This window comes from Maylandia zebra, linkage group LG1 (assembly GCF_041146795.1).
Source record: "Maylandia zebra isolate NMK-2024a linkage group LG1, Mzebra_GT3a, whole genome shotgun sequence".
In the NCBI taxonomy this organism is placed as follows: Eukaryota; Metazoa; Chordata; class Actinopteri; order Cichliformes; family Cichlidae; genus Maylandia; species Maylandia zebra.
In genome coordinates, this window is record NC_135167.1 from 36,735,396 (window position 1) to 36,758,068 (window position 22,673).

Below are 22,673 nucleotides of genomic sequence, written 5' to 3' on the forward strand. Positions count from 1 at the left end.
CTGTAACAGAATACAGTTACTCATATTTTGTATTTTAAATAGTAACGGCAGTACATGTACTCTGTTAGTCCCCAGCACTGCAAATAATCAGCCTCGAGCTGAACATCTGCTGCTGGACCCGTAGATCTTTGTTTTGAAAGGAACCTTTTCTTTTGAAAAAGCAGACAGCTGTCCTTCCTTAGGAAGCACAGCTCCAGCCCCAGAAACTGCTGCTCAACTTCTCCAGGACCACCATAGAGAGCATCCTCACAGACTGCATCACAGTGCGGTGCAGAAGCTGCACAGCTGCTGCTGGACTGTGGCAGGGCCGTACGGCTGGAGAGCCCACACCACAGACTAATACAATCCCACACAAACAGACCAAGAGCAGCTTCTTCCTCGGGCTGTGGCCTCCATCAGCCCCACCCCTCCACATACAACGAGGTGCACTGATAACTGTCAGGACACTCATGTACCCCTATATAAGCACTGTCTCAGGTTAAATAATCTATTTATCATTTTTAATATTTATACTTAATGTTATTTTGCTGATCACAGCAGTTATGTTGTTGTCCTTGTATAAAGACAAAGACTATTCTACTCTAACAGCACAGGACACAGAGGGAAACTGCAGGAATTATTGTCTCATTCCTCCTCAGATCCTGCACGCTTTCAGGAAGCCGATGTCAGTGCTGAGTTCAGAGGTCAGTCTCATAGGAAGAGGTCTGCTACTGACCGCTGTTACTCCAGGAAGACACACCGACCACGCCTCTGCCTGCTATCGAGGAGCTTCCTCTTGTTTTCCTGCATGACTTAAATCAAACGGCCTATACTTGCCCTGCACTCTCTTTGCTAGGATGGTGGGTTTGAGATTGAGGCGGAGCGTTAATAACATAAGCTAACTTCAGCCGCTTCCCTTTTCCCCAGGTTTCACTTTTGGACACAGACACACCGTTAACGTTTGATAACAGCTCAGAAATATAGGCTGTGCAGGCCACACGCCTGGTTACTGTATAGCTGAGTCACTGCTGCCCGATGCCTCTCAGGGAGCGGCCTCATAGGTTTCAATGCCTCATTGTTTGGAACAGTTAGGTCAGGGCTATAAAGAACGATAATGTGCTTCAGTGAGTCGAGTGTGCACATTAGTGAAATTATATTGGTTTAGCATGATAGACATGTGTCTAATGTGAGGCAGGTAATTACACTGATGAACCGTAATTAAGAAACCAGCATTTAGAAATTGGATGTTTGAGGGGAAAATAAAAAGTCCTTTATGAGGACAATCCTACTAAAAAGGGGAAGTCAAGCACTGCCACAGGAAATGACAATTCAGCATTTTAGTCACATGATCAAAAGAAGTCTATATGTTTGCTTATGATAGCATGAACCACACTCAGTGCTGTTTTATTATGATCTCACACCTGGTTGAGGATCTTTCTTCATTTCATGCTTTTAATTTTTTTACCACTTATAACCAGATTATTTCACATGGGAGTCCAACTAAATCCTGAGTGCTAGTAACACTAGAAAATTCAGCAACTGAGGTCAGAGACAGCGAGACAGCCGCTCAAAGCTTTTATGGTTAGTCTAACTAGTTCATTTATGTTAAATACATTTCCTGCTGATTACAAAAGAAACCTTTGATCAAATTGTAGTTTATATGTTATATTGTGACAGAACTGTAAGAATAAGTTTTGGTTTAGTGAGCCAAGCACCAGTAAAGCCTCACGTCCACACCTATGGAGCTTGTTCTTTTTACATCGCTTAAAAGATCCAGGATTAACTGGATAATCCTGGATTGGCTAAACCTGGGAATGCTGATACGGTTTATTTGGTTCTAATGCAAGTGAACTGAATTAGCTGAGTAGCCATGAATCACTTGAACTGATTGCACAGTGTTGTGGTCACAGTGTAGGGGAAACGTATAGATGAATGCTGTGACAGGAGTCTGCATAGCTACAGCTCGATGAGAGCTTCTGTTTGAGGGCTCTGTGATGAAAGCCAAACAAGAAAGGAGTGGCTGTTGAATAACAATCACAGAAAACGTGACCACGTTTTTACCAAACCACAGCAGCCGCTGTTTGTCCAACGATGCTCACTCCACCTGAAATCTTCTTCGTGTCATGAATGCAGCATTTGACTGAAACCTCCCAAACCAGACGAGCCCGGCGTGGTTGGACATTTAGTTCCGTCATGTAATACATGCAATAACCGTGCTGTGCAGCAGGTTTGATTTCTATGCTATTTTACTGTGACACCCAATCCAACAGGAGAAATATCTGGGACCTCATCAAATCATTGGCAGTTTGCAGGATTACCATCCTGGTTAAAATGGGAATGCCCCTGTGGAGAACGATCCCTGCGACACACGTATTCATTGGTGCGATGAGCAGAAACACATGCATCACCAGGCCTAACATTGGGCCACTTTTAGCCCGTGGATGGACCGAGCTGTGGAGAAAAGCAGGAAAAGGCTGAGTGGCGACAGCGCCAAGCTTCGGCACTTATCGACGTGCTCTCAGTCTCGCATTGTTCCCCAGCATTACAGACCTATTTCTGTGTGTGCCTGAAAAGAGAAGGGTAGGAAGTGGTGTTTACATAATAGCTGGAAAGGCAAATGATGTGTGGTGAGCCTTATCTAGCAGCAGCACAATGTCAAGGCACACGTGGCCTCTATGTCCTGCTCTGTGAAGCTAAAGGAAGGTGTGTATGCTCAGCCACAACTCTAACACCACAGGCCAATCCAGCCCAGCGGGAATCTGACTGCGTTTCATGGAAAACGAGGCTGTGAGTGATGGAGGGAGACGAGGAGAGAAATGACAGGAGGGAATACAAAGAAAGATGAGTCAAAGCCAAGTTGTCCATTACATGCTTTGCTGCAACACTGGAATCTGTGCACCAAGTGACCTTGCACTTTCCCCACTCACAGTCAAACAGCCTGTCCTGTCTGTGACAGCAAAGCCAACCACGTTACCCTGCACTCACCCACGCCTGCTCCACACAACCCTCTGCTGTCCTTTATGCTACAGAAGGCTTTGATGGATTTATTATTTGCCACCTTGGACATTCTGCTGCATTCTCGTGATAAACGTGAGCTCAGCACATATGCAGGTATGTGCAACAAAAGCTCAAGATTCAGGCTACACCAGCTGCTTTGTTTCAGACACTTTTTCCTGTCCTTGACTCTGTATGATGTTAGAGAGAGCTAATGTAGATAATGCAGTTATCTAAGGCAGCGGTCCCCAAACAGCTGCTGCTGAAACCTTATCGTTATCAGGACTCAAAAAGCCTTTTTAAGACAGAAGATGAACAAACTTATCCGAAAAATAAGGACGACTTGGAACTGTGAAGTATGCAAAGCAGCTCTCGTAGAGCCCAAGAGTCCCAGCACGTCCGACCTGCTTTTACTCGAGTCCCAGACGAGGTCACCTGAGGTCAAATAACAGCTGATGTACAGTACAGCAGGGGGTTGGTGAGCAGGGACGAAACTATTGTGAAGTCCAGAGTGTAACTTGCAGTCTCAGGTTTCACAGGTGGAGGTAGGGCGGGACCTTTCCCGCAGGGCCTTTATGGAGCACTAATCCCTCTCCCTTTCATTCCCATCTCATTCCCTCATTCTCAACTGTTTACTGCCAGCCGAGTGACTCAGGCCTGTTTTCTGGGACGCCTCGCTGTCTCCCAGGAAACAGGCAGCAGGTAGTATTTACACAAATACCCAAAATACTACACTGAATACTACGATGAAGACTCATGTCTCAAAAGGCACAAAGAGCAGAGGAAAGCTGAGTTTCCTGTTAAAACAACCAAGCAAAGAAAAAGAGAAGAAACTAGTAAACAAGTGTTTTTAACTGAAATTTCATCAACAAAAATAAAACTTTGCTCAGAATGAATAAAACAAAAATGTCATCCTTGGAAGCTTTTCATTTATATGGAATCAGCACATCAGCTGAGCCTTCAGGTTTAGTCACCTGACGACTGTAATGGCATCGAAGAGGCCATTTTTCACCTCCTACGCTGGCTGTGACATTACGTAACAGGTATTGCAGCAGCAGCAGCAGCTGTACACAACAGCGTTGGGAAACTTTTGAAAACAGGAAACTGCAGGCAGTTGGCCGAAGCTTTAGGAGGAACTGTGCTGCTCTTGAAGGGTGAGAACACCGGGCTTCTGTTTTACACTGCAACATGACGCTCGGCATGGGGACAGTCCTAATCTTAACTTCAACACCAAAATACAGATTTACAGTTTAAAGCCTTTCATTGCTGTTGCTTCAATTCTCCTCGTCCATGCAATCGATGTTCGTTTTCCTTTTTTAAGCATAAACTTCCTAAAATCTTCTTTTCAGTACTGTGGGTGTCAGATAAGCTCAGATAAAAGATAAAACACAGAGGATCCTTGTGTTTAGCATGATAGGTGGTTTATTCGACTGGCTTCTCTTGAGCTAAGATTAAAAGACAGTGGCGTCGCACCATTCCCACGTATTAAGAAGACAATAAGAAAGAAACTTTATCGCGTCACGGGTTAATGTGTGATGAGATATTCTGCACTCCACAGATCTCTCTCTCATATCATATATTCAACACTATGCTAACACAGCATGAGGCAAGCTAATAGCAAAGGGTCAAGAGTTTACAGGTCACATAATGTGATAACTCCATGTAACATAATGTGTTGTGTCAACCTTAATTTAGATTAATTTCTCTTCAGCACAGCTGTGAGGGGTGCACTCAGTGATACCGAGAGCAGGGAACAGAAAACTAGTGTGAGTGTAAATGTGAGCAGCGTGCAGTGAAAGACTCACACAGAGCTAAAATAAATGTAGTCCAAATAAACAACACCAACATGTCATTTTTTTATTTTACTAATCAAATATCACTTCAGTAAAATTATGTTCGCGGATTTATTCATGTCTTAAATTTTATTTTATAAAGTTAGGAAAACAGTCTTGTCTGTTGATAGGTTTGTAGCTTGAACCTATTCGCTGGAATGTTGAAGACAATTTAATTACACAGCAAAAGCAAGACACGACTAGGCAAAGTTCTTTATGTCTCTCGTGCACGGGAGAGAACTGGACAAACGCCGTCCCTTCGCTTGACCCCAGTCGCTCTCGTCCGCTCCCCCGTAACACTGCTCTTTTATTGAGGTTACATGAATTTACATAGGTTCATTAACATATGACATCTACATACACACAAAGAATACCTTGTGGGGGGGGGGTGTGTCAGTGTGTGACCCCATAAACGACTTCCCTAAACCTGCTGGTCTGGAAGTCCAGCCGTTCATCTAAACAAAAGGCACTTAGACTTAAACAGATGTACGTGTGTTTGCTATACCATATATCAGTAAGAGCAGATATAACCTCTCTCCAGACCTTAAGTTGTGTGCATGCCAGAGTGCTCTGGGAGGCACACAGAGTCTCCACAGACTACTAAGGATCAAACCTCTACCAACATGACAGTGATTATAAAACTCTAAGCATATATGAGTAGATATTTCTAAGCATAAATGACAATCCACTATATCAACCTGACATCTGTTGTTGCCTTACATATAAAAGAATGATTCCTAGTCTCTTGCCGTGGCCAAGAATAAAGCTTATAACCTTTTATGCAAGTTCGCCTGAAAAAAAGAAGATATATGTTAATTGATAAATACATCTTTGGCCTCTTTCACTTTCACCCAACACCTCGAACCCTTGAAGAATAGACGTTCACAAGACTTAACAACATGAGGAACTTTGAGATGTCAGTGAAGCTCTGGCTGTCATAAATATTAATGTATCCAGCGCACACATTAATATTAGCCTTTTAGCTATTGTCAGTTACCCAATAGCCACATTAGCTGTCAAAGCTAATTAGCTGTAAAATCTAATGTGGCTATTGAGCTACTGATAAAATTAACACTCACTGCATAGCATTAACAGGACAACACAATTATTAATTTTATTGCTTTCTTTAACAAGACAAATAATAATAAACATACTTGGCTAAACCTTCATGAAGAAAAGCGTCAGTGAATTGTTGTTGCAGTGACTCAGCCACACCTCTGGTTAGCAGAAAGGCTAGCATTAGCTTAGAGCATTGTGAAAGCAGAGAGAAACACACAATCTGCACCAAGAGCATTTTAATTCATTAAGCAAATGAAGGTAGATACAGCTTAATGCGCCTGTGTGAGTGGATTTTGTGTTGCGGGAAGAGAGTTTCTTAGTGTGGGAGAGAAGTAGCAGCAGCCACAAAAAGAAAGAAGGAAAAATGGATGTTGTTAGCGGCAGTCGCATTCGTTGACTGCACCGTCAGCTCATATCTGCCGTGAGGTTGACTGAACTAGTTACTTCTCTAATTGAAAGGGAGCAGAGCAGTTTGATTTTCAATATAGAGTTATTGCTATAGAATTTATGCTGAATAAAGTACAAGGATTTAAACAGATTACACAAAAATCCCAAAGATTTCCACTCGTATAACAAGAGCTTAGTGGCCGTCAGCTGCCAATGATGTAACCCAACAACCACCTCACTGTGCCACTTGTGATATCTCTCCCCACTGTCGACCACCTCGTCTGTGAAGAAATTCTCATCGCTCTTAAGTGATGGGCGAAATGTTTTCCCCATTTTAAGAGGTGACACACCTTTGCTGTCAAACAGCATTTACTATGACCTGAAGGATGGATTTCATCTGAGCAAAAACAGCCTGAGTGCAGCATGTCAGTCAGTGTCAGCGAGGGTGAAATCACAGGTAAACTCTGCTGTCGTCATGGCAACAAGTTAGGTTTTTTTTGTTAGTTCACCTTCAAATTTATTACCAAAGTCCATGAAAAAATCCCAAACTAATCAACTACAACTGTGCAGTATTTTGGAGCACAACACCTGCACACAGGTATCTACAGTTACATCACAGCAGTATGGCTGGCTTTGAGGTTGAATAGTAGAAAGAAACTTGTTTGTCGTTGTGTACGAGACCTGGTAGCATTACACTAAGAGCTTCACAGCATCATTTGACCTTTGTGCTGTCTTATTCAGAGTAAAGGTTCAACTCTCGTGCAAAGCATACCCAAATTCTGTTTGCGAAGTGTGTGTGGGAGGAAAAAGATCAGAGAAGGGGAATCAATAAAGAACAATGACTGGGTTCATCATTTGCGGTGAATTAAACATAATGGATACAATAAATGATCTTAGAGCAGTTATGTGGGCTACACATGACGAGTGGCTGTTATGGAAAGTAAGCTACAGCGCTAAGTTAGATTCGATGTAACTTTCCTAAAAATGCTTAAATCGTTGGAGTATTTTTTTAGATTCACATGTTCGGTTTCTTGCAGAGTTCACTCTCGTTTGTGTGTGCTGAACATAACCAGCAGCCAGCGAGGTTAGCTTAGTACTGAGACCAGCGGGGAAACCGTTAGCATAGCACCTAATCAGTGCCACGAATTCTCACATTTCATTTGTTCGTCTGTCCAACAACCAAAGCACGACCGCCTCTTGAGCTCCAAATCAAAGAGGGACTCAAAACTGGTTTAATCTAAGCTTTATAACGGAAAGTTCCAGCAACGAGTCATTGCAACCTGTTTCAGTCATTTACATAACTGCACTGCCATTTCTTTTCAGTTTTCAAATCCAAATCCTTTCTAACATTTTGCAGGAAAACTGTCATGTAAATACGTACGAGACATCCTCTCTGACTTCTGTGAGCTGTTAATAGACCTGAAAATGAACCACACTCTCACAAAAGAAAACAAAGCCAGACACCTTCCTGTTCTTAATCTCGCCATCTCAGCGCGCTGTCAGCGGCAGGACTAATACCACAGATGGCAGCTGGACGACATCGGTGGTACACACTGACCTGGTGACTGAAGTGCTTCTGAGAAGGTACGAAGCACAAACTGACTACGTACCCACACCTCTGTTATCAATTATAACATTTTCATGGTGAGTGATGCACGTGGTGTCTGCGGGTAAAAGAATTGTTTGTTGTCGTTTTACTTCTTTAACCTGACAGGTGAGTCTGATCTCTGATCTGACCATAAAAGTCAGTCAGGATTCCACCTACGCCTGGACAATAGTTTTATCACTTCCTCCTTGTTCTTTTGAACAGGCTGTGAGTTTTAATAAAAACAAAACAAAACAAGAATTCATGTCCAATGGACAAATTAGAAGAAACTCAAGTTGGAAGATGACAAAGTTTTTCCTTCCTAAAATAACTGCCACTCAATGTTTTCTTTTAAATTCCTTTTTTCCCCCCAAAACATTTTAAATTTTTTTGTTATTGTTGTAACAAGATTATTTTCCAAATCTGGAATAAATAAACTATATCATATAAAGGTACTGATTAGGGCTGCTCGATTATGGCAAAAATGATAATCACGATTATTTTTACTGAAATTGAGATCTCGATTATTTGACGATATTTATTTAACCCTTTAAGACCTACTATAGAACCAAGTCCGCCAGAGATTATATTATTTTTTTTATATGTGGTAGTGCCATTTGTGGGAGCATTTCAAGTTGCTATACAACTGTTATAGCCCATATTTTAATAATATGTATGCATTAAGTCCATAGTAACTACATTAATTGCAAAAAAGTGCAATAAACTACAAAAAAATTGAAAATCGTTTTTGTTTTTTACATATATTTCTACTTGGAGAAATTTAAGAGGTTTATCCCTCAAAACTTTAAAAACAAAAAAGTTGCACAAAATAGTTTACAACAACAGGAAACTTCTTTTGAGTGTCTTCATAGTTTTATTTTGGAGATACACCAATTTTTATACACTGCAGGAAAAACAAAAAAAACAATCCTATGATGCAAATTTGCAAAGAAAACAGCAGGTGCATCAAAATAAACTATTTCCAGCAGTGATGTTTGAGTTCTAAGCTCCCAGAAACTATTCAGAAAAGTCAAACATGACCAGTATAGGCTTTTAAGGCCTACAAGTAAAAAACTACATTTCCGCGAAAATGACGTCACTTCCGGTTTCGGCCAGGAAATGGCGGACATGTGATAGTTCGCGCTGACGTCTGTTTCAATGTGGGAAGTGTTACGAACAGCTGATCAGATCGGCAAAGCGTGTTTCTGGAATATTATGTTTTTGTTCCTGCAAGCGCTTTTTATGCAATTTTTGCAAAGCTTTATGTGGAAGGAAACCGTGGCCGAGGACAAGCTGATGGCATAAGATGTAAGTAAAACTCCTCCAGTTTCATATGCAAAACAAATTATTGTGCTAGCTTACACGGTTCAGGTTCTACAGGGATTTAAAAATAGTTACACAACACGGAGCGTGCAGCTCTGACCGGCTTTAAAGGGTTAACAATATAAAATAGTGTGCAACACCACTGAAGTTTTTTTTACCTCTCTTTTCAACCAACGGCAGTCACTCTCCTCTCCAAATAACTTCTGCTTAGCTTTCCGAGCTTCCCTCGGGTCCTCTTAATCAGCGGTCTCCAACCTTTTTTGCGCCACGGACCGGTTTATGCCCGACAATATTTTCACGGACCGGCCTTTAAGGTGTCGCGGATAAATGAGGGAGGGGCTAATAATCGGCTCAGTCATTTTTAATGATCGTTGAAAGCCCAGATCGTAATCGTGATTAAAATTCGATTAATTGAGCAGCCCTAGTACTGATTTTTTTGTAACAAATGGACAGAAATAACATCGGAACACACACATTTTTGTCCAATTAGGTAACACATGCCTTTTGTATAGTCACTCTGCTAAAGGCCAATTTTGAACTGGAAAAACCCAGCTATACTATCTGTTTACCAGCCCATACTGTAAAATCAAACAGGTAACCTCTGCCCCTCTTCTTCAGCCAAAACAAACACATGCTCCTCTGCTGCCTACAGTATGCTGCGCATGGTGCCATCAGCTTTGGGGGGGGTAACCTGTCACGACCCGCTCCTACACCCCAAACACAACATCGTGATCTGCAGAAAACATATGCTGAGTGCGTGACTCGTACCCAGCTTCACTACACTGCAGAACATACAGACAGGAAATGATCATGAGAAAAAAAAAAAAATTGTAGCCCACATGACACTATGTGCCATCTGTGCACTGAGACTACTTGAAATTGTTTTCTTCTTGTGGCAATGTATGAAATGTCTGAATGTGTAGCCTGGATCAATAAAAATAGTATCACACTGAAAACATGTCTGACTGCATTCCCACTGCACACTGCACGAAAGGAGCAAAAAGTGAAAGAAAATTGAAGCGAAACTTCAGAAACATTAGATACAAGATAAGTTTCTTCTTATGTAAATGTTATCCAAACACGCTGCTTTCAACTTCTCAAACAGGACGACTGGATTTCTACTTTGGATTTTTTCTTTTTCATGAAACCTTTGGGGGGGGGGGGGGGGGGGGGGGGGGCAGCTGCTTGATTACTAGACAATGAAAATAATCATAATAATCATGGCCTCTCCAGTGAACGGAGCTCAGCAGAGGTGCGCGACTCACTTACCATTCAAATATGGTGTGATAAAGAGCAGGTTGCCTGAGCCTCACTGCTTGCTTCTGTGCATTTAATGGGAACATGAAGATAAGAGCGATAAAACCTGCTGTCGTTTGCATCCGTCTGCCGGGCTGGCAGGTATGAAACGGGCACTTGTATCTGTATCGACACTTGAATGCACATCTGACAGTAGTAGTGTTGGAGCGGTGGCAGTGCATTCCCACAGCCAGGTACAGGCTCACGCCCTGCTGTGCATCTGTCACATACATTCATATCATACCACACACACTCCCAGCATTCCTGTGCCCCGGCCTTTCTCTGCAGGTGTTCCCTACATGGAGTCGCTTCACTGCCTGAAACTCTGATGTAACAACTGTAACAGATTCCTGCCACCAACGGCCCGGGACACCGTCACTCAGAGGAGTCGTTCTTGTAGAGGTCAAGAGCAAATACTGTGCTGCTACTGGCAACAGACTATTTAAATCAACAGAGGAATTGTGTCTTCATCAAACATCGTAGACTTCCCTTGAAACAAAGCTGTGATCAGCTAGTGGGGCAGTTGGATTAAGTCTGGTAGAAACGAATGTGAAGACGGGAAATAACCCAGACTGGTTTATCCAGGACCGCACGCACACACAGACACACACGCACGCGTTACTGAATCCTTTCCTCCAGGTTTGTCTGATATTCACAAACCAGAGAAATGTTGAAAAATCATGTTTGTTAATTTTAAGAAAACAGGGCGTCCTGCCTTCAGGCCTGAGATATGAAGCCAAGACACAAGTGCTAACAGCTGCAGTACCTGCAATGGCCACTTGAGGCTGTTCTAGAAACGAGTCAATTCCCAAACGCTCCCAAGTAAAAGGAGCTTACAGCAGAAATGAGCATCAGTCAGGATCACTGTGGTCACTATCACTATAATTGATGAGGCTTTTACATTTGATGATTGCTACCTCACTATTACAGTAACATCAACATCAGAAATTGAAATCTGATTTCAAAATAATATCAAAGATTTCAAAATATTGAAATATATTTTCACACTCATAGGCCATTGTTGCAATGCAGGATGGGTAGTGAAACAGTTGGAATGATCTTGGAGCTCACAGTGAGACAAAAAGTCCTGTGTTAATGAGTCGAAGCCAACGTAACATAACCGCTATTCAAACAGACACAGGCAGGCGTGTCTTTGCAGCACCTGCTCCTCGATGCCAACTGGGAGGCTGTGCTGGTTAAAAGCTCCACTTTCATTCAGCTGGTAGAGGTCAGTTTGTAACTTTCATTTTATGATAAAAAGTCTATTACTAATGGTAATTTCAAAGATTAGTAATGACTGCCGTCATACAGTCCTCCTCCAGTTTTATATCAGAGTAAGTTTCATGTTGACGCACAGAAACGTGGCCCATAATTACAGGCCCAAACGCTTCTCCAGGCCACTGTGTGTATCAGACATGCCTGCATCACACTGAGCTCTTGGGAATTGCTGAGCTGCCTGACCAGGAAGACTGTCTGCTTCCTCCGGGATCGGGGCAGTGAGCACATCGTTTAGCATCCAGCTGAACAGTGTCTAATATTTTCCTTCTTTTACAATCCGACAATGATTTTCACTCATTTTCCTGAGGGAGTTTTGAGTCCTCGTGGGAGAAAGTTGTAGTAGCAGCATCTGGTTTTAGTCTTCACTTACCACCAGCAGCATTTGTGAACTCTTTCAGCCAACTACATTGATGAAGTGCATGTGGATGGAAGCGCAGAGAACACAGCTGCAGGGCTTTCAGGGCTCGTCCTCGTCCAAAAGCCCCCCCTCTCAAAGACTGATGTAACGTCCCTTGATTCCTTCAGACTGACAATCCCAACCAAAAAGCAGCACGCTGTGGCATATTTTTATATTTATATAATCGGGTTCATTCTGAACTGTGTAATGACAGCTCTGTGACAATCTGTGCGATCAGCAGGCTGTGCCATCAGAGTGAAGTCTTGTAGTTCACAGCAAATGTGTAAGAAAAATGAACAAGTGTCACATGTTGAATGGTGTGATCTTATATTATTAGCATATTAATGCTGACAACTTGAAGTAGTTTAGGTTCCCAAACTAAGGCAAGAACTTAGCTAAATATCGAATTTACCAATATGGTCTCACATATGCTTTCCTCCAGCAACGCAGTGTGAAAAACACAGGAAACTCATGTGACCCCACATTTCATACTTAGTGCTTTGCTCACCTAAAATGTGCTCTTTTCCTCTCAAGTGTCCTGATTTACCAAATTTACAAATCCTAGAAAGCATTTCAGGGGTAAAAAAAAAGCCGCCCAACTGAAGCAGAAATGTCAGATACTCCGAAATCATTCCAAGGATTTCCTGATGCCCGCCCGTGTGAGCCGGTGAGGGACGAGGGGCAACACACACCTTCACTGCAGAAGTACAATCACACAGAATCAGAGTGCACGCAGCCTCGCAGCAACCCGGCTCCACTCACACCGGAACCTGTTGCTATGACAACTGTGGGTTTCTGTGGCAACAGTGGGAGATATTAAAATCAACAGGGACTGAGTCACTTCCTGTCTAACACAATCCTTCCTCTTTTGAACCCATGAGCCCGCGCTGACTCCACACACACTGAAAGCAAACATACGTGGCTGCTGACAAGCTCGGGCAACCGCCACCTTTCACACACACACACACACACACACACACACACACACACACACACACACACACGTCTAAGAGAAAGAACAGACCTCACCTATTTCGTCATGAATGTACTAACGAAATCACCCCCAAAACAAGAAGTCGGCTCAACATAAAGTTATGAGGTGTGGCTGCTTGAACCTTTTCAAGTGTGATGATCTGCATTTAGCAATTAATGTTCAAGTACGCTCACCCTGACGACTGAGGTATCCAGTCATACTGCAAGGGTCCTCATAGAGACTTTCTGTTGGGGTCACAGGGTGTTGCTCAGACAACACAGCAAAGAAAAGAAGTAAACAGAGTACGCCTGTGGCTTTTACTCCAGTGAAACCACAGACCTCCAGCATCACTACATGTTTGAAAGTAGGGCTTGTTAGCATACAGATCATTAGAACTTCTTCCAACATTTCAACGCTGGTCACTGAGTGGAGCACCACACATGACATCCACCTAAGAAAAAGCAAGTGTTCCCCAAAGCTAAACGTTTTACCCGTCAGATCAAAGAGTCACTGAAAGGATCACATTGGATTGCGACGCGCTGTTACGCAGTCAGCACCAAAACCACCGCCATTCAGAGACGTCACTTCCAAGCTGCTTGTTCTCTCCAAACTGTAACTTCAGCACAGGTTGAGATTAAACGATGACACGTCTCCGCTGCACACAACAGTCAAGCTGTGATACGCTTCAGTCAATAAATAGACTCCTGCTTTCTTTCTAGCAAATGTTACATCTCATACTCACAGGTTACATGAGGGCAGACATACAGTTGAATTAGGAACCAAATCAGTGACTTGCTCTGGCTATTCAGATTTTCCCGTGCATGCTTCACATTACCATAACTCCTCAAACATCTTGAGCCAAAATTACTAAATAAGTGCAGCCTGCCTGTCGTGAGCGATAAAGCGTTAACAGATGGCAGATTAGCCAGAAATGAAAACGATGACACCGCCGTACAAGCCATGAACGAGTTCTGCCGCAGATAAGACATTTTCTCCCTTTCTTTAAAGCCAGAAACACTTTTCAGTCATTTGGACGACAGGCGGGATTTTTCTCACTGTGTTGCAACATTTAACCACATTCTCTGGGTTTTGGGGACCGAGAGCGACTAAACTCAGTTTGGTTCTAATATTCTTCGTTTTAAATTGAGCTGAATGTTTTCAGTGGGCGACCCAGACTCTTTCACTTCAGAGCCGGGCTTGCTTTAATATGTACAGACTGTGGGTTGACACAGTGTCACTGAAACAATCATGGCCTTTCCTAAAAGACACACATAACCCTCGTATGTATCCTAATGTGTCATCAGTGGCTTCACAGATAAGCACTTCACCCGTGCCACATGCACTAATGTACCCTGATACTATCGTGGACGCTGGCATTTAAACTATAACAACCCGGGCCGTCCCCCTCAGTCTGTGACTGACACAAAGTGTTTGAGCCTCTCTGATATTTGTTGTTAGATTACAGGACAGTCTGATATTCTGCCTCAGTCCATTTAAATGGGGATGGGACCCACAGACTGTTTCTGGATGGTTTTCATGGTTTGAGCTCGTTGAACACAGTGATGAACTGTGTTCAGCGAAAGTGGTTTTCACAAGTGGTCTTCAGCCCAACAAATGATTAACACCTTTTCTTTTTTTACATGTAGAATTGTCTGAAGGCCTGAACATCACAGCCGTGCAGCAATGCTTACAGCCGTGATGTCATGTGTCACAGATCATTTGACCTTCACTATCACAGCATTTCCCAGAGAGGTGACGAGCTCCCTGCCCTGAAAGACTCTGGACGCTGATTTTGAATCCAGTCTGGGATGCTGTCCCGGGTGTTTTTGTTGCTTCAGCCCAGCTTTACTGGCAACAAGTTCAGACTGGACATACATTCTTTAAAAAGAAAAAAAAAGGCAACAAGGCCGATCACTTTGACCTTCTTATGAGTCGTCTCTGGTCTGTTTTCTGTAGCTTTTTGGAAACTGGTAGTTTTCTACATAATTCTCTGTGTATATAATCTGACACTAGGTGCAGGGGCTCATTGCGAGCTGACTCACAGCTCTTACTCATGAACCCTGCTGCCTCTGCAGGCTCAGCTGACTTGCAGATGAAGTGACTTTCTTACCTTTTGGCTTCCTCCAGGTGGCACAGGTACTCATAGGCCATGTTCTGCTGGCGCCGCTCATCCATCTCCTCGGCTGTGAGCCGCTCCACGCCATCCAGTACAGCTGGAGGCAGGAAACACAAGGAATGCTTTTGAAACAGCAGGAATACATGGGAAATAAGAAACTATGGCTGTGTTGCTGCACAAAGAGCCTCACAGTGTGGCTATTCACAAACAGCGTTTACACAATGTTCACCTCATCAATTTTTGTTTTGCTTGCATAACTATGGAAATCTTTCCAACCAGCAGCGTGGCCTCTAACTTTCTCCATAAAGCCAGCGTGTTTGTAAGTCATCTGTGCTTCACACATGAACACAGGTGCGTGTAACTTTAGGGAATGCATGTGTGTGGAGATGGCAAACAGTAACCCACACAATGCAGAGGAAGTCACAGGGCGATTCCCCGTGAGATTACACAGAGGCCTGCACAGAGCACGAGTCCCTACAGCCGTGGGGTTTTTCCCACATAATGATGGGAGGGGGATGGGGACGAGAGGAGGGGAGGGACCACCTCAGCAGGTAAAACAGCTTTCAGCAGAAACGGAACATACGGGGCTAAGACTTCAGAAACGGCCTCCTGTTTGGAACCAGGTTTGGTATCCACTCATAAATGACATACCATCGGCTAAGCAAACCACTTCACATTTTCCACACTACGTGGATAAAGTGTCACAGTGCAATCACCACACGTTGCCTCAAAAGGTCTGAGTTTATGGGCGGTGGTTGTTAAGTTGGTAGCTGTTCGCTTCATGTGTGCGAGGACGCAAAACTTTGGACTATCGCCGTCTGTCCCGTTTCCACCAGGTCCAGTCCCCATCCCACGTCCACGTACGAACTAACTTGGACGTAAAGCGGCATTTAAGAAGGAAAAAGTCGGGGAAACTGCTTCCCCGCTCTACGATGCCTTGCTATTAAAACGCGGAAGTCATGATTAGGCTGTATCATGCCGTCAGAAATAAAGAGCCAAGCTCGCCGTGAGCGCTTTCTACTAACATACAACGTCTGTTTCGGGACTTTTGGAGGAGTCTTGCGTGAGCGCAGTGTCCACTGTGGTCCGGGGCTGTGTGCGGTTAAAGGAAGCCTTCCTGCCTGGCATCTCAAGGTGAGCACGGGGGGAAAGCGCATAACTTACAGCCATATCTGGGCCGGGGCCCGTCTCCCTCCTCTGAAGTTGACATCCTCCTCTGTCGAGAAACGCGACTCTCTGCGCTCCACTGCAGTCACGAAGAAAAGTTGAAGCGCAACTTCAGTCCCAAACTCAACAGAACTTTGAAAAGAGCAACACGCCGAGAAAGAGCCGAAAGAAAAGCGCACAGGACCTTTCGGCCCTCTTGTTCCTCCTCTGCACAGTTTGAGTTGCGAGCTTTTTTTTCTTCTTCTTCTTCAAACCTCACTGATGTCACTGGGTGTGTTCTTCATAATCCTGAAGTATGCGTTTCAGGAAACACGGTTTAGCAGCCTGGGGCCGGCCAAGCTGCAGGCGCAGCGCCCCCTGCCGTCCACTCGAAGGCGGGATAGTGCAGGGAGGTTCCCAAGCGGAGGTCCGGGGACCCCAGGGGACCGGGGAAATCGCAATGACATGACAAAATGTTGCATTTTCCAAGAACCTTCCCGTCCAACCTGTAATCATGGGCAGTACATATAAGTCAGCATGTGTTAATGCGGATTTGACCCAAGTGTTCATCTGCAACAAACACTGGGGGGGGGGGGAAGGATGCTGTGACTTTCAGTTACTGGGATAACGATGTATTTACAGTAGAAAGCTGGAGTAATAGACACAATAAGATAAGATAAACCTTTATTAGTGCCACACGTGGGAAATTTGTTTGTTCACAGCAGAAAGTGGACAGTGCAAAGTTAAGAGCAGCAAAAATTAAGAAAACCCCCCCCCCCCCCCCCCCCATAGAATAAAATAAGATAAACTAGAATAACATACCAAATACAATCAGAATGACAATGATAAAAATGGTTGGCGAATGTGCACAACCGCTAGAATCTTTTTCTGTCTTTCACCAAAAGGGAAAAACCACAGTGAAATATTAGGTTTGTGACAAATGTATTTGTTCTTTTTATGTATGTATAATGTTATAAATACTTTATTATCAGGCTGCAGGAGTGCGTCTGTGGCACTGCACACGAGTTTAAACATTCCTTTGAATTCACATTGTTTCACAAAGTATTTGGACCCTTGGTTTGAGTGCAAACATGTGGTAATTGTGAGGCACTCTAAAATATATTTATATATGTGTGTTACTTTAATGTTGCAGGGGAGATGATTTTAATGACTGAAATACTTCTGGGTAGCTTGATCCATAATAGTCACGTTTTAATAAGTTTGGATTTTAAAATGTGCAAAGACGTAAAAAGACTCTGGACGGTTCAAACCAGGATCTTTTTACTGTGAGGCAACAGTGCTAACCACCATATCTACCTATCTATATAATAAGATAAAATACATGTTTGTATAAAGTCTCACAGGCTAATTGGCTAAAACAGTTATCAGATTAAAAAAAAAACAAAAAACAAACAAACAAACAAACTTGCAGTTATACTGTTTCTATGGAAATTCAAGTCCACTTATCAGTCGCAAGCTGGCACTTAAAGTAAAGATCTTCTTATGTGAGCAATTTTAGTTAAATGTCATTGTGAGCAGACATGATAGAAGTGTTACGTTAGTGCAGAGCAGAGCGATAACTCTTATTAATAAACCACAGAACAACAAGCCTTCTTATAATTCCTTCTTTGTGCATAACTACAAGGTCAGCTGCTGACTCATTTTTCTCTGTTACTAAATTTAAAGGGGTTTTCCAGCAGTGCAGTAAGCCTCCCCTGAGAGGCCGCTGTCAGCAGCAGACTTTTGAGTTTCGGTGGCCGATACATTCACTGAAAAACGAGGCCCATGGTGCACACACACACGACTCGCTGGAGCTCAGAGCTTTTGTTGAGTTACAGTTCCAATCAAACGATGGTGAAAAGCAGACACAAGTTGGACTCAGCTTGTAGGAATCGATGCAAACACACAGTCTTCTTTAGAAGGATGAAAGCTTTATCGTTAAACCATTTACATTTTTTTTCTAAAATATTTCATAAAATTGTATTTAAAACGTATTATTGTGATAGACTGAAGCATGTCGTCGACGCCGTTAGGAATAGATTCTGTTATGTGGACGATAATAATGATAACAAACAACAAACAACAGATATTTATATTCATGCTGAATTAAGAATTTCATAAATTTTCCTTGCCATATGTATCTTGACAAAATTTTATCCCATTCATTAAACTGTTTCTGGTTAATTTCTATTGGTAATGTTTGGAATAAATATAATAATTTAGGAAGAATATTAATTTTAATTGAGTCTATTCTCGAATATAAACTTAAATATGGAATTAGATTCCATCTCGCTATATCTTCCTTAATTTTTTTTTGTATTGGTAAATAATTTCGTTCTAATAGTTCTGTAAGATCCTTCGGTATTATGACTCCTAGATATTTAAAGTACTCTGTTTGCCATGCTAATTGATACTTATTTTTAATTTCTTCTGATGGAATATAATTGTACTTAAGCAATTGTGTTTTACTCATATTAACCCTATATCCAGATAGTCGACCAAAGTATTCAAATGATTGCATTAATTTAGGTAAAGAATTTGATGGTTGACCCAAAAATATTAAACTATCATCTGCATAGCAGGCTAATTTATGCTCCTTTTCATGGATATTAATACCTTCTACTTCTTTATTTTGTCTTATATATTGAGCCAATGGTTCCAGATATAACGCAAATAATAATGGTGAGCACGCACAGCCATAGGTAGCCATTAATTTTAATCCTTGCCGTAGGGTTATCATAAAGTGCCTGTATTGTCTTAATTATATTTTTGTGAAAGCCAAATCTATGCAAGACTCGGTAAAGAAAGTTCCAATTAACTGAATTGAATGCTTTTTCTGCATCGATACTGATTACCATTGCTTCTATTTCATTCTTTTGAATATGATTAATACTTTGTAATGTCCGTCGTACATTATCTTGTATTTGGCGCTCTCGGATAAAACCTGTTTGATCATTATGAATTAGATTAGGTAAGAAATTTTCTAGTCGTCTAGTCATGATAGATGTAAACAGCTTGTAATCTGTATTAAGAACAGATATTGGTCTATATGACGCACATTCTAATTTTTCCTTATTTTCTTTTGGGATGGCAGAGATAATCGCTTCTTTCCAGCTAGAAGGTACTTGAGCCTTCTTTAGGATCCAATTCATTGTTAGAAGCATCACTGGTATTAATTCTTCTTTTAGCTCCTTGTACCATTCTGACGTATATCCATCTGATCCTGGAGATTTATTTATTTTAACTTTACTTATTGCTATTCTTAGTTCCTTTTCTGTTATATCTTCAATCAAAGTTTTATTCTGTTCTTCATTCAGTACTGGTAAATCAAGAGAAGCTAAAAAACTGTTAATTTCAACTATACTACTCTCTGTGTTATTAGCATAAAGAGTCTTATAAAATGTTTCAAATGCACTCTGAACTTCTATTGGTTTATTTTTTATTAGTTTTGTCACTGGATGTTTGATTTTGTGAACTGTATTATCTGCTATTTTCTTTTTTAGTTTCCAGGCTAATACATTCATTGCTTTTGATCCTCCCTCATAATACCTTTGTTTAAGAAACATTAATTTTTTTAAATTTCATATGTGGTCAAATCATTTATTTCATTTCTTGTTTTCCTAATTTCCTCCAATATGTCCTGTGTTGTTTTTCTTTTATGCCTTTAGGCCCCGAATTAGATTTAAAACCCTACAACTTAACAAAGGAAAAGGGGGGTGGGGCTTACCTTCTCTTAGGGAATATTATTGGGCAGCACAATTAAGGCCTATGATATGCTGGTGTAATCCTTCATACGATGCTCAATGGAAAGCCATTGAGGAGGGTCTGACTTCCATCCCCATACAAGCTATTATAGCAGACAGAAGCTTGCAAAATTTAATAAAAACTATTGAAAATCCATGGATCAAGTTGACTTTTAAAATTTGGGAAACAGTAATAAAAGAATATAAACTAGAAGAGGATATAGCAGTTCTTAAGTGGTGTGCATATGACACACATTTTGCTCCAAATAAATTGGACACCAGATTCAAAGATTGGACATATAAAGGATTAACAGCTTTATGTATGGTAATGGAGGAAGGGAGACTAATTAGTTTTGATAAAATGAAAGATAAATATTCATTAGAAACACAGGATTTTTATAGATATCTACAGATGAGGCATTTTGTCAATAAAACGATAAAAGCTAAGGCTGAATTAAGTAAACAGCTGCTAGACGTATTTAAAAGGGCATATAGTTCAAATAAAAATAGAGGTATTATAGGTGACCTCTATAAAGGATTAACAAATATGAAATTACACTCAACCTTGTATATCAAAACAAAATGGGAAATGGAGGGAGGAATGGAGATAGAGGGGGAAGAATGGACAACAATATGGGCATATCAATGGAAATGTAGCAGCTCACAGAGCTGGAGGGAATTTGGGTGGAAATGCCTGATAAGATATTTTATTACACCTCACCAAAAATCTCACTATGAAGGTAACCCTCCCTCTTGCTGGAGAAATTGTGGAAATACAAATGCAATCACTATCATATTTTCTGGGACTGTCATGTTATTAAAACTTATTGGAAGGGAATACATGCAGCAATACAAGAGACATTTGGAAGATATTTACCTTTGGAAAGTAAAACTCTATTTTTTGGACTTATGCCAGAAGGATGGACAAAGAACGATAAATACTTGTTTAATATTTTACTGGCAGCTGGCAAAAAAGCCATCACAAAAAATGGCTTTCTTCAGAGAGCCCAACTATGAACATGTGGATGAACATCACATTGGACATTTACAGAATGGAGAAAATGACAGCAGATGTGAACTACAAGAGGGACCTGTTTGTATCACGATGGAAGAAATGGATGGACTACATTAGAAAACGCAGGGCAGTTTTTGCTTTTGCTTTAGATTTTGACTTTGTTAACTACTAGAAGACTAGAGGAAATATTAGTTACATTAATGGAAACAAAAACACTCCCTATATTTATTTATTTATTTTTCTTTCCTTTTTCTTTTTCCTTATGTATTTTTTATTTATGTTGTTTGTTGTTTCCTGTTTTGCTTCTTTTTCTTTTCTTCTTTTTCTTTTCTTCTTATTGTATGGATATTTTAGTTGTTTAAATATAGAAAAAAAGAAAAATATATATGTACTGAAAGATAGCTGAAGTTGATGGTATTGTATAGTGATTCTAAAATGTTAATAAAAAAAAAAAAAAAAAAAAGAATTTCATAAATACAGCTTCCCCACACCTGATTAATATCACTATTATACCCACTGTCAGTGTTATCAGGTCCTGCTGTGACGTGTCAAAATGTCTCTTGAAAACAACCATTATGGTACAATTTTTGTTAAGACTGTGGCCAAATACACTTCAAAAATATAGCTTTTGTGTCATCCTCCTTGTAGAAACACTTAAATATTCCTGATACTTATTTAAACACACGTGGAAATCACTGTCAAGTTTGTCTTCGTTCTCCAAAATCAGCCAGGACAGCAATGACAAGTTTCTTTGGAAAAGGGGGCCTGGAAAAATCAAAGCATGGATAAAAAAGCTTGTTTGTTTAGAGTTGAAGCAACTTTTTAAAAAGGCAGTCAAACGTTCCAACAAGCTTTTATTATGCCCCCCCCCCCCCCCCCCCCCCCCCCCAAAAAAAAGGGGGGTGGGACATGAATAAACTAGTAATAATGGTGCACTCAAAAAATAATATTCCTCCAATTGATCCCTTCTTTTCCACTTATCCTATTCAGGGTGTAGGAAAGCGGCTGGAGCCAGTCCCGGGTGGTGCTGGGTCAGATGGTGGATTCAAACCCAGGTCCTTGTTGCTGTAAGGCATCACCATGCCCTAAGGTTGTAACCTACACAGCTCTATTTACTAAAAGACGCAGAGCTCCAATAAGGCCCCCCTGACACTGGATGAGCTGTTTCTCTACTCACACACACACTCAGCAGAAATGTAAATCAATGGGCTGAAGGTTTGGGTCTGATCGGTGTTGTTCTACACTCTGCAGGGGCACATCTTTCCTGTGGGGCCAACAGCCTGAGTAATGGCTTCATTTACAGTATTCACAGTTAACAGGCTGTCACATCTGCAGCAGGATGACTTGCAGCTATTTGTGGGGTTGTAATTCTCACCGACTTGTATCATCAGTACAGAGAGCCAGTCTTTGTTTTGTCAGTGTAATGTAAAATAAACGCTCAATAGTATTGACCCCAAACCCCTCTCTCTCTCTCTCTCTCTCTCTCTCACACACACACACACACACACACACACACACACACACACACACACACACACACACACACACAC

The 22,673-nt window shown here is 41.6% G+C and overlaps 1 protein-coding gene across 1 annotated transcript in view; it reads right to left on the reverse strand.

Moving 5' to 3' along the window:
* Positions 1-16,660, reverse strand: part of iqgap1 (IQ motif containing GTPase activating protein 1) — a 42,674-nt gene extending 26,014 nt beyond the window's left edge. The window contains exons 1-2 of the mRNA XM_004566364.6: positions 16,384-16,660; positions 15,214-15,316 (exon numbers count right to left, since the gene is read on the reverse strand). Coding sequence (XP_004566421.1) covers positions 15,214-15,316; positions 16,384-16,429 — 149 coding nt within the window. The 5' untranslated portion in view covers positions 16,430-16,660. The remainder of the gene's footprint in view (positions 1-15,213; positions 15,317-16,383) is intronic.
* Positions 16,661-22,673: the final 6,013 nt, after the last annotated feature.